This window comes from Ostrea edulis, chromosome 2 (genome assembly GCF_947568905.1).
Source record: "Ostrea edulis chromosome 2, xbOstEdul1.1, whole genome shotgun sequence".
In the NCBI taxonomy this organism is placed as follows: Eukaryota; Metazoa; Mollusca; class Bivalvia; order Ostreida; family Ostreidae; genus Ostrea; species Ostrea edulis.
In genome coordinates, this window is record NC_079165.1 from 66,124,080 (window position 1) to 66,137,281 (window position 13,202).

At 36.5% G+C, this 13,202-nt stretch overlaps 1 protein-coding gene across 1 annotated transcript; it reads right to left on the reverse strand.

Moving 5' to 3' along the window:
- Positions 1-694: 694 nt before the first annotated feature.
- LOC125681597 (perlucin-like protein) lies at positions 695-2,027 on the reverse strand. The gene is made up of 5 exons (XM_048921758.2): positions 1,903-2,027; positions 1,695-1,789; positions 1,317-1,413; positions 1,001-1,226; positions 695-905 (listed from the first exon to the last, which is right to left on the reverse strand). The coding sequence occupies exons 1-5, from the start codon at positions 1,955-1,957 to the stop codon at positions 869-871; spliced, it is 510 nt and encodes a 169-aa protein (XP_048777715.1). The 5' UTR covers positions 1,958-2,027; the 3' UTR covers positions 695-868.
- Between the last annotated feature and the right edge of the window lie 11,175 nt (positions 2,028-13,202).

Below are 13,202 nucleotides of genomic sequence, written 5' to 3' on the forward strand. Positions count from 1 at the left end.
CAGATGCATTGCATTTATATATAATTTATATTGACAGACAGTAATCTTGCATGTTGAGTAGATTTTGATTAAGATTCCCCACAAACGGCAAACTAACAACTCAACTTTATGTCAAACGGGATGATTTCAGCTTCTCCATCGTCAAATTCCCATATTTATGTAGCAATATTGCATTATCACCTGCATATTCGATACGCAAGAGATTGTTCTGCGTATGATCAATTTTTGAATAGAGACAGGCTTCTGATAAACAAGTTGATGTTACAGGAGTTTCAACAGTCTTGTTTAAAGTCAGCATTTAGCAAATTCTATGGTCGTTATAATGATCTAGTTTGGCAATACAACATATCATTGGGTCCAATGCTGTCTGATGTGTTTCATACCGATTGTTAGGCCGGTCTTGGCACACTTATTTTGACTACGGATTACTCCGGTTATCTGATCAAGATATATTGCTCACGGCGGATGTGGCCGGTTGACAGGGGATGCTTACTCCTCCTGGGCAACTAATCCCACATCTAGTATGTGCAGGGATCTGTGTTTGCCCAACTCTTTGTTTTGTATTCCTTATAGGAGTTATGAGACTGCTCACCGTTCGTTATCTTCACCTTTCATGATCTATGCAAGCAATGACAGCATGTCACGCCCGTCCAACCACCAACACACCGTGTGAAAAATTATTGTAACAGAGCTCTTTACCCTTATTCAGAATATGGAATGACTGTCTATTTAATGAACTCTCTCTGTCGTGTACAGATGTATACTGTAGCTCATTTCCATTCTAAAATGTTAATTTAGAGTAGATAAACACTTATACAGGTATGTATCAAATACACGTGCATTGACTCTGCATACATTTATCGTCTTCTCATCCAATTATATTGATCAAATCACCATCACTCAATCTACAACAGAAGAGCAATGGGGTTATATCATTAAACACAATAATTATATTGATTGATCACAAAAACAAAGAAAAAGATTATTTGTGACCACTTACTCCTTCTCACAGATGTAGTAAAACATGTGTTTACAGGTGAAATCGTGCCACTGGATCGTAGAGTCCGTGAAACAGTTGAAAGCGACACAATCTTCACTGCCACCGTTTGGTTGACTGGGATGCCAGTCAGTAAAAGTAAAAGGGGCCCTTGTTTTGACCCAAAGAAAAGAGCCCTCTGCTTCAAGGTCCGTTCCTCCGATCCAGTAGTTTACGTTGTCAAAGGAATCTGCCATTCAATATCAGTATTATGTGTATTAATAATCATAAGTAATCATATTGTGATCTACTATATCATATCGCAAAGTGCAAAACTCACGGTTTCTATGACGGTGGTCTATTTGGGTTTTTACGAATCTGTTTTCCACAGATGATTCAATCTCGACGAGCTTCCCTCGTAATTCAGAGCAAATGTACTATGCACATGAAAGACAGTGTGTTAGCAATCCGAGGTGTATATACATGTATTTGAATAAATACCTGGTTATTTTCAAACTTTTCGAACGAAATATAGCATTACTTTAAATTTATGTTTGGTTTACCATATCATGAGAAGGTTATGGTTATATTGTTTTCATTGTAATCAAAATAATATTGCAACGAACATATTTGAAGATAGGAACAAACTAAATAATCTTAATCAAAAAGAATTCAGGAATGTTCACAGAAAAACACTGATTAATGTACAATTACTGACCTCAGCGGATGCCCAGTTCTCAGTTTCGTCTTTAAATAAATAACAGGAAGCCTGAAAAGGGACCCAGCCCTTTCCACAAGGCGTCTCTTCGCCATCTGAAAAATATTTCGAAACTACAATGCATACTTCATAGTCGTTACACAAAAATTAGCAGATGTGTAGAATCGAATAAAATAAACGATGTTTATAAAACAAATTAGTTGCTCACCGGCAATCAACGCAAGGAGAACTCCCAGTAGAACGGGAAAGTGTTGAATGATCATTTTCACTTACAGATTTCCCCCTCCGTGTCGTTATGTTAAGTATAACTACACAAGATAAGGTACAACGGTGCAGGGCAATATATAAAAGTAGTACTGTTCATGCACTTTTGTCAGACTAGATATGGTCCAAGCAACAGATAAGGGCCATGGGAGTAAGTGGATAGTATATGCTGGATATTGTGAAAGTCTCTACATTAGAGTTACTGTAGTTTATCTGTAAAACGATAGAAAAGGACATACATATATTTGAAGTATGCTGGCAATTGTTCTGGCTGTTTCTAATATACTGCGTCATACTAAACTGGATAGAGCTCGGTTCACTATCAAAAACTCATAAGTCGATGGTGCGATGTAATGGAGACACGATGGCGAGATGTGATGATGACACGATGGTGCGATATGATTATGACACGATGGTGCGATGTGATTATGACACGATGGTGCGATGTGATTATGACACGATGGTGCGATGTGATGATGACACGATGGTGCGATGTGATGATGACACGATGGTGCGATGTGATGATGACACGACGGTGCGATGTGATGATGACACGACGGTGCGATGTGATGATGACACGACGGTGCGATGTGATGATGACACGACGATGCGATGTGATGATGACACGATGGTGCGATATGATGATGACACGGTGGTGCGATGTGATGACGACACAGTGGCACGATGTGATGACACGGTGGTGAGATGTGATGGAAACACAATGATGCGATGTGATGGAGACACGATGGTGCAATGTGAAGATGGTTCGATGCAATGGAGATGCGATGTGAAGATGACACGATGGTGCGATGTGAAGATGACACGATGGTGCGATGTGATGGAGACACGATGATGCGATGTGATGATGAAAAGATGGTGTGATGTGATGATGACACGATGGTACGATGTGATGGAAACACAATGATGCGATGTGATGGAGACACGATGATGCGATGCGATGATGACAATATGGTGCGATGTGATGATGACACGATGGTGCGATGTGATGGAGACACGATGGTACGATGTGATGATGAGACGATGGTACGATTGCATGATATCGCTATGACTCATTATACTACTGCCTCATCGCGTTATCACTCAATCGTTTTGCAGTATCCTAGTGGTTAGGACGCTTGCTTCGTAACCGGAAGACGTTTAACATAAACAGTGTCCGTTCCTTCGCCAACCGCCCGGTATTAGAAAATCTGTAAAGTTAGCTACTAGCAACCGTATCTTAGTAACTGGTTCCTCGAAAAGAGAAAAGCTGTCTACTAATTGTCAATTACTTGACACTGGAAAAGTCAGCTTTTAGTAGCCAGGTACGATTGATTGATTGATGTTTTCCGCCACACTCAACGATTTTTCAGTTATATGGTGGAGCCCAGTCTTTATTGTTGGAAGAGAGAGCCCAGATATAATGTAGCTGGGAAGAGACCACCGACCTTCCGAAAGTAAACTGACGCGATCGGGATTCGAACCCGCGCCGACATAGGTGAGAGGCCGTGTGATTTTTGAGCGCGATGATCTAAGCACTCGGCCACGGAGGCCCTTTATAAAGAACCCTCACCGTTACGGACGTAATAGCTATGTATAGGTAAAAATTTGTGGCACTTCACCAACAACCGTTGATATCTCTACACGAATAAAACAACAAAGAATCAGTTTTATCATCATCGTGTCAACATTACCACCTTTCTTTGTTGTTTTACGCCCCATTCGAGAGAAAAAAATCACTTATATTGAGTCATCACCAATTGTAATTGAATTGCCACAAAATACCTAATAGATGCATGTCTCTCAGGGCCGTAGCAGTGAGGATTCTTTAACGGGACAACGCTTGCCGCGACACGGGAATACAACTTTTAAGGTACATGTACCATCCAAAAGACCTGTGACTTTCATTTCTAATGCCGGGCATTTGTCGAAGAATTAGTCACTTCCAATGCAACGACAACAACATAATGACGTGATAACCATGGTAAAATGCTATACCACGTACATATACCATCGTTAAGGCATTATAGTACATACCTCATCGATATCGTCATCGCGCAATCAACCTACAAATCGACGACAGTGAATTTTGTATGCACAGTCCGGATTCCAGAACTATAAAAATGTCACAAAGCTGCGATGACGATAGCCGTGATGGGGTGATGGAGATATTGAAACATGTCATCACTATTGCTATAGCATTATCGTATACAATTTTGATTTAAGGTGGGTCCTTAGTCCTGGATTCTTGGGGTTTAGGTAGCATTTTTTTTTGTTTGGAATCAATAAATTAACATTCAGAGTAATGAAAAAATGCAAATTAGTTAAGGATTTCCATGTTAATTTTCATTACAGACACTACTGAAGTCATGTACCCCTATGTAGAATTTTATGAAATTCATTGGAAACATTATTTGTCGTTATTTTAAAATGAAAACAACAAGAAAATTGTTTAATTGCATTTATTTATCAAGAAACATATCAATAACTAAAACACATGTCATTTTCAATTTGTTCATCAAGTGTTAGAATAATAAGTGCAGGATTATTGAATTAACGTTATTCTCCAAAATGTTAAAAAAGGAATAAATGTGGACACAATTTCCTTTTAGCATGGTTTACATATCATTTTTTCTGTTTATATTAGTAGATGTACATCTATTATAGTTATTTATGAAAAAAATCCACACCTTTCCTTAATAATTTCAAATTCATAGCTTCTAGAGTATGTATACCCCCATAAAAAACCAAAGTCTGGCACCATACAGCTGAGCTATTCAAAATCACTCATGGATTAAAATTTTATGTAATTTCACGAAAAGGCACAGATAATAATTCCTTATCACCTTGGTAAAATGTTTGTGAAAAATAAAGGAAATCTATCGCATAATGGACTTGATAAATAATTTATTGAAAACGGAGTTATTGTCCTTGGATTCAATATTTTGAAACATATCATTGACTATTCAAATATGACTAAGACTTTTGAAATATTTTATGGCTGACAATTTTTTAAAAAATAACTATTGAAAAAGACTCCAACAAAATTTATGTTCCAGTCATTAAATCATTGACTTTGCAAAATCTTATGACGTCACAGGAGTGTGGAACTACGTTAAGTTTGGACAATACCTTTCGTTAGATCATCAAAATCTGTTTTTTCAAAAAATCATAAAATCTTGTGTATTGCTCTTAGTTTATATACAGCTGACTCCCTATTTCCATTGCAAAGTAGAAACAGTATCTGCCTTGAAAGTGCTGCACAGTATTGAGAGTAGATGACAAAATATTGCGGTCGGTGAAGGTCAGCATGGTGGAATGAACCTCCAGTTCTGCAGAGTTACACTTACAACCATACCAAAAGAAACTTAAAATAAGCGAAATGCTGAGCATGACTGGTATATATCTAAGTATACGGTTCCGGGTCTCGTGTCTGGTTGTGTTAGTGAATTATTAAAGAGTTTATCGGCAGACTGCACGACATTCCGACCGAAGAAGCCATGATCTTTTGCAGATATCTACAACTCCAAAGCTTTGATCCTGAATTATATCACGTCTGCTGTAGAAACGTTAAAACAACCAACCAAAAATTGTCGTTAAATCTTTGATTTTTCCTGGTAGCTGGATCTCTGTCTGTGACTGCCAATGATTAGATCCGCCTCGACCAGTTTCTCGTTTTACAAGATGTTAGTCAAGATGGTAGACAGACACGTTTTCTCTTGCCTGATGAATATTTACTCGATATATAGAACCTAAACAAACACATTGAAATCTCCAGCTTTCCAAGCTTGTTTACGGTCATTCTCTGTACTGTCTTCTCTTCGTATGCGCTTCAGAAGGTGCTGGGCAACGTAAATAGTACAATACACGTGCTCTGTACGTTGACGTTTATATGGTCTAACGTAACCAAATCAAATGTTTTTCACAATCACCTCGACCTCGTAATTGTCACCAATAGACTGCTGGTAAAGAATGAGTCCAATAATGTGACGTCTGGCTAGGATCTGAAGCATGACTGCTCTTTCTAGTCAACAAGGATATATTCCTTAACAACTGTAAGGACATAATCTCCGAGATTTTGTTAACTTCCTCTTCCATTGTGTAAGACAGTAGGCTTTGTTGCTCTATAGAAAACTTCCCGTCTGTGTCCTAGCTCTAATTGTCCACATGTAATACAACTCTTTAGTGTATTTTCTCAATATTTATGATAAAGCTTTCACGTTATTATACTTTCCCTACCTTTATGACTTGTAGCTTTATGTGTAGAAAGTGAATGGGACATTATTGTAGAATGTAAAGTTTTCTGTGGTATACATGTAAATTCGAGTTTTAAAAAATATATCATGTAAATTAAATCACCTCCCAAAACTTCGCAAGCCTTGAGCACATTTATTGAAGCATTTCAAAGACTTTCATGATAGAAAGCTGTTCCTATGAATATGCCATAAAATCCAAGTTCTATTTTAGCATATTTTAGATGTTGTATTTTACCAATATTGCACTAAAATTAAACAAAGTGAAGACCATTTTTCCACGTTTATTTCTTCAAGCGGAATAGTAAAAGGTTGTGAGAAGACATAAAGTTTGCTTATCATAGAGTTTCAGATTACATTTTCTTCTATTACAACAAAATATTTCACAAAAAATTTAACAAACAAACGTATGTACAATGCAATTTAACAGCATTACTTATCTAAGCTTTCTAGGCCATGTCTGTTAAACGATCAGATGTTGAAAAGAATTGTGTGCCATACATTCCTTTTTACTTTGAATTTATATCGCTGAACGAAAATACTCCAAAGTGTTATATGATATGATAAATAGTACAGTAATCATATCATACCCAAACAACCCCAAAATGGAACACTGAATTATCTGTACATATGAAAAACAATGTTTCCGCCAAAGAGTTATTTAAAGTATGTTTTGAAACAAACATTGATACCCAAGTTCAGTGGCTACAACCGAATTCTTCCTAGGAAATATTAGTGTTATTTCAGATGACTGTTGTTCTTATAGAAACGATGAAGAGATACCGAACAGTGATCAGTGATTAATCTCATACATGTAGCTCCAATAAAGAATGCAAAATTAAGAGTAAGGCAAACACAGACCCCTGGACATGCCAAAGGTGGCATCAGGTGTCCAGGAGGAGTAAGCATCCCCTGTTGACTGGTCACCCCCTCAGTGAGTCCTATATCTTGATCAGGTAAACGGAGTAATCCGTAGTCAAAATCACTGTGCAAAGAAAGGCCTTAATACGTAATTTCTGAGTTGCCCAATGGTTGTTCACCTTTGTTTAACTCTTACGCACGGTGAGACGCAAAATATGTCTCCGTATACACGCGATGGGTACAGTTGCATTCATGTATTACCTAATGGCGATTACCAGCTGTCATTCAACTAGTAAATTTATGAATGTTTGATTATGAAATAACGCAAACAAATACTGATAATCACCATCTTTCTGTCAAAAAAGTATCGCTCGTGTTGAAGAGGTAAAAATGATTTTATATTCAATCTAATGGTCTAATTGAAACAAATTATTCTTGATATGGTCACCTTCAATGTATACCAACGGCTGCTACAAACATAATTTGGGCTTTTATAACTTTTATCGTTATCTATAACCAGGTTATAGTATATAATTACATCTTGTACCCACCCAAGCGTTCAATAGAATACTGAACGCACCTCCATCATAAGAGAGTTGCTAATTCCGAAATTGCGTATTGGTATAAACATATCAGACAGTAATTCACCCAATAACAAGTTGTATTGGTAAATTACATCGTCATAACGACCATAGAATTTGCGAAATGCTGAGTTTAAACGAAACTGTTTAAACCCCTATAACATCAACTTTTTTGTCAATAGCCTGTCTCGATTTAAAAACTGATCACACGCAGAACATGCTCTTGCGTATCGAATCAGTTAAGAGACATAAACACCATATGCAGGTGCTAATGGAATATTGCTACATAGATATGGGAAATTGACAATGGGGAAGCTGAAGTCATTCTGTTTGTCATAAAGTTGAGTTGTTAGTTTGCCGTTAACATCTATATATGTTCAATGAAATATCGAAGTATGAAGCAGATGTGGAAGATTCTGTGGTGTCTTCTAACGGTGTTTCGAGGTCACTGGGATATATCGAAACGACTTGTGAATGAAAATGACTAATTTTGATAGATAAACCGTCGTCGATATATCTAAATTTCGATTTGAAAGTCACAGCAAGAGATTTTTTTCTTCTCATGTAGAAGCTTTTCAATGAATTTTGCCTCGTAAGAATAAAAAAAAAAAAATAGGTCAGTTGATAAAGGAGCACAATTGGTACCCATGTGGATTCTAATAGGCTGTTGGAAGACCTGTTCGCTGAAAACTACTAAGATACGGTCAATGAGGAACTCCAACATCTTTTAAATATCAACTTCAGAGCATTTGTGCGTAGAGTCAGAGTAGTGTTTAACAAAGTAATTTTTTGAATGACTAATTACTAGATATGAATATTTCTTTTCCATTTCTATTGAAGAAACAACTTTCTATGATGTCAAAAAGTCTAGCCTTTAATTCATCGTGAGAGATGGTCGTTTAAAGTGTTGAAAAGTCATACGTTTTGATGTTGTTAATTTCAGAAAAGTTTTGTGATTTCAAATTTACTCAAAGTTCTTCGGGAGTTTTAGAATCCACGTCTGATTAATACCACGAATGGCATATGTCGTGACGTAATATGTTTGAAGTTTCTCCTTCACAACAGTTAATATTTTCGTGAGGAGTAAAGATTGGGGCTTGATAAAAAATTTACCGGATCCAGCAAAATATCTTTATAAGGGTTTATGTGAAGTTTAGGAATTCAGTATAGATACGGTAACACATATTCTTTCTTCTCGTTGACTTGGACATTGAATGTGTTTAAAACTGAAGCATGCTTTCAACGAATTTCAGAAACAATTCAACATATACATGTATATGTACGTATATTCATATCTTGTTCTGAAATATATGTACATGTACTAACATTTTGGAATAATGTTATCATGCATATTTTCTGAGAAAATAAATAGGAATTACTTTTAAGGGTACCTGTAAAGTGCGAAACGAAATCGAAACGAAACGAAACGAAATCTACCGAAACGAAACGAAATCTGCCGAAACGAAACGAAACCCACCGAAACGAAACGAAACCCTACGAAACGAAACCTACCGAAACGAAACGAAACAGATTGTATAATCGAACTCTTTTAATTGTAATAATTAAAAATGGTATCTTAGGCCCCTGTTAAAGTTTACACATATAAATAAGATTCGCCTCCCCTTTGATGTTGGCTTTCGACTTGACTGATACAAAGTTTTAAAACTTGGAAGGGGGGAGAGGTAAGCACAAAGTACATAGATACCATGTGCAATTAGCTTCGGATCCATAAATTTCAGAACGGAAGGTTACAGTCTCACAGGTCAGAAGTCTGGGGAAACACACTAAACGAGGGATGGGGTCGTCGGCGTTGGATCCGCTTTTGGGCATGAATACATGTTTCAGTATTTTTTGCTCTAAAGACAAATATATGTATACATGTGGATATTGTGTATTTGTATGTAGTATATCAAACGGTGGATTCTGAATATGTCCTCCCGTTCTCTTTGTGATTTCTGCTTAAAATCCCCTTGTTCATAAGCCTTTTCAGTTTACAAAATGCCGACCTCCTCCTAATAAAATTCCGTTTTCCGTCCCGTTTTCAATTCCCCGTCTTAGCAACACCCAAAATGTATAGAGTTTTTCCATTATTGAAAGTACTCGCACCTCAGCAGTTAGAGATAAAATAAGAGGTTAAGAGCTCTTCCTGCTTTCAATTTTCTCAGACACCAGCTTCTTCAAACAATGTATCTATGCCCAAAGGCGGATCCAACGTCGGCGACCCCACCCCTCGTATAGTGTGTTTCCCCAGATCTCTGAGACTGTAACCCTCGTTTCTGAAATTTATGGATCCGAAACTAATTGTGCATGGCATTTAATCAACTACGGATATGTACTTTGTGCTTACTCCCCCCTTTCCAGCTTTTAAAACTTTGTAACAGTCAAGCCGAAAGCCTACATCAAAGGGGAGGCGAATTTTATTTACATGTGGTAACTTTCACAGGGGCAAAAGATACCATTTTTAATTATTATAATTAAAAGAGTTCGGTTATACAATCTGTTTCGTTTCGTTTCGGTAGGTTTCGTTTCGTTTCGGTAGATTTCGTTTCGTTTCGGTAGATTTCGTTTCGTTTCGTTTCGATTTCGTTTCACACTTTACAGGTACCCTGACTTTTAATGCTATTTTTGGTGAAATGTCTGTGTTTGTAATAAACTTGTTAATTTCTTAATTTTGCCTACCAAACAATATGCATGTATTCTCAATATCACTAGGCTGTTACATCATTTATTTATTTTTTGTTATCAAAGATGAGGTTGAAAACTTTGTAAATCATGTGAAGTTTTGGAATTTGACAGACTTTGTAAATCGTGTGAAGTTTTGGAATTTGACAGACTTTGTAAATCGTGTGAAGTTTTGGAATTTGACAGACTTTGTAAATCGTGTGAAGTTTTGGAATTTGACAGACTTTGTAAATCGTGTGAAGTTTTGGAATTTGACAGACTTTGTAAATCGTGTGAAGTTTTGGAATTTGACAGACTTTGTAAATCGTGTGAAGTTTTGGAATGTGACAGACTTTGTAAATCATGTGAAGTTTTGGAATGTGACAGACTTTGTAAATCGTGTGAAGTTTTGGAATTTGACAGACTTTGTAAATCGTGTGAAGTTTTGGAATTTGACAGACTTTGTAAATCGTGTGAAGTTTTGGAATTTGACAGACTTTGTAAATCGTGTGAAGTTTTGGAATTTGACAGACTTTGTAAATCGTGTGAAGTTTTGGAATGTGACAGACTTTGTAAATCGTGTGAAGTTTTGGAATGTGACAGACTTTGTAAATCGTGTGAAGTTTTGGAATTTGACAGACTTTGTAAATCGTGTGAAGTTTTGGAATTTGACAGACTTTGTAAATCATGTGAAGTTTTGGAATTTGACAGACGTTGTAAATCATGTGAAGTTTTGGAATTTGACAGACTTTGTAAATCGTGTGAAGTTTTGGAATGTGACAGACTTTTGTAAATCATGTGAAGTTTTGGAATTTGACAGACTTTGTAAATCATGTGAAGTTTTGGAATTTGACAGACTTTGTAAATCGTGTGAAGTTTTGGAATTTGACAGACTTTGTAAATCGTGTGAAGTTTTGGAATGTGACAGACTTTGTAAATCGTGTGAAGTTTTGGAATTTGACAGACTTTGTAAATCGTGTGAAGTTTTGGAATTTGACAGACTTTGGGCAAACTGGAAGCTATCTTTGATCTGTAACTTAAAACATTAAGTATACAACCAATTATGCTGGATGATAGTAGTGTGAGGGGATGTGAAAATCTATACTATGTTTCTTCATTACGTTCACTTGCCATTACAAGAATGTGAAAAAGAAAGAATAAATGATAATTATAATAAACAACCCAAGGGCCACATCGTTACTCTGACCCTACTGTTGTTCAGCTTTTGTGATTCTTTAAAGATCTTTATTCCAATGGAAAAAGTTGACCCCATAGGAACGTTTGAATTTTATCATGATTTAGTGTGGCCCTGCTACTCTTTAAAAAAATTGTTTTAATGAATTGCTTATACATTCCCATATAAAACTATATAGGTCTCCAATTGTGGCCCCACTCCATCTTAGGGCCCCTGAATAAAACTACCTGAAGATTCAAATAGATGAGCGGATCAAAGGATCTAATCTTAATTAGATTGGATTTTATACAATGTCAGGAGGCTTTCATGTAAAATTTCAATTTTTCTGACCTAGTGGTTCTTGAGAAGATTTTTTAAAAGACCCCACCCTAATTTTGTCTTTTGTTGATTATCTCCCCTTTGAAGAGAGCATGGGTTTTCATTTGAACAACTTGAATCCCCCTTACCCATTACAATTAATTTGTGCCAAGTTTGATTAAAATGGCTTAGTGGTTCTGGAGAAAAAGTCGATTATGTTAAAAGCTTACGGACGGACGCCAGACAAAATCAATAATGCTCACTTTTAAAGCTTTCAGCCCAGGTAAGCTAAAATGAATAAATAACGATAAAGTTTTGGATTACAATAGATGTCTATTATGATTTTGGTGCCCTGTGATACGAGCTACGCGGCGGTGCTACATGTATCTACACTTCTTCGGATGTTCGATTTTAGGCTGTTACTACCGATTTTATTGGATTAGGTTTCGGCACTTCTAAGCGATTTAAGGATATGGCGATGACACGAATGTGACTGGGTAATGCCAGATGTCGAGGAAATTGTCAAATGCAGGTGGCAATCTTCACAGTTTACACGTGGGACACGTGGTTAGAAGCGGTAACACAACAGACTTCAGGAATTTTTACAATTTCGCTATCAATATGAAAGCGAGATCTAAAGTGGTGTCTTGGTATTCTTCGAGATGGCAATTCGAAATTAAAAAAAAAAAAGTAACAATAACAAAGTTGTCAAACGCGATAGCAATGATTGCAACAGTTATAGGATGGTATAAAAAAGGCACTCAATTATTTACTAGAAAAAGACGCGCTCAGCCATCCAATTATTCATGGAGTTCAATAGCTGTCCTTGTTTCTGTATCGATTTACTTTTTTATTTTGTTTTACGTCCCATTTGAGATCTCCCCCTCACCACTATGCTGTCAAAGCAGCTGTGTGGTCAGAATTAAAGCTACTAATAATTAAGATTTTTATTTCCAAACTAACACATTTGATGTATCTATGATATGGTTAATAAAGTAATTTATGTTTCTTCATGCTGCACAATCTCACCGCGGTTCTGTTTTTGCTGAGTAAGGATCAATTAAATTAACACTAGTGTAGAGATGAAAAACGCCATTTACTGAAAATGACAAAAATGATAAAAAAAAATATATACATTGTAGTAGAGGATCAGGGGAACAGCTATAATCACAAAATGCAAAATGGTATTTCAATATGCTGATCCCAAAAAATTGCAGTTGTTCAATGAATATGCAAAAATAATTTAATAGTTATTTGTCATGCGACTTACATGTAACTTTTTTTTTTTTTATCCCAGATGAAATAGGTCGAAATGTACATGTACTTTCATTCTTGACTAATTTAACTCTCGAACATCTGTGGTCTGCCTTATTCATAAGAAAACAATGGCGTCGGTAAG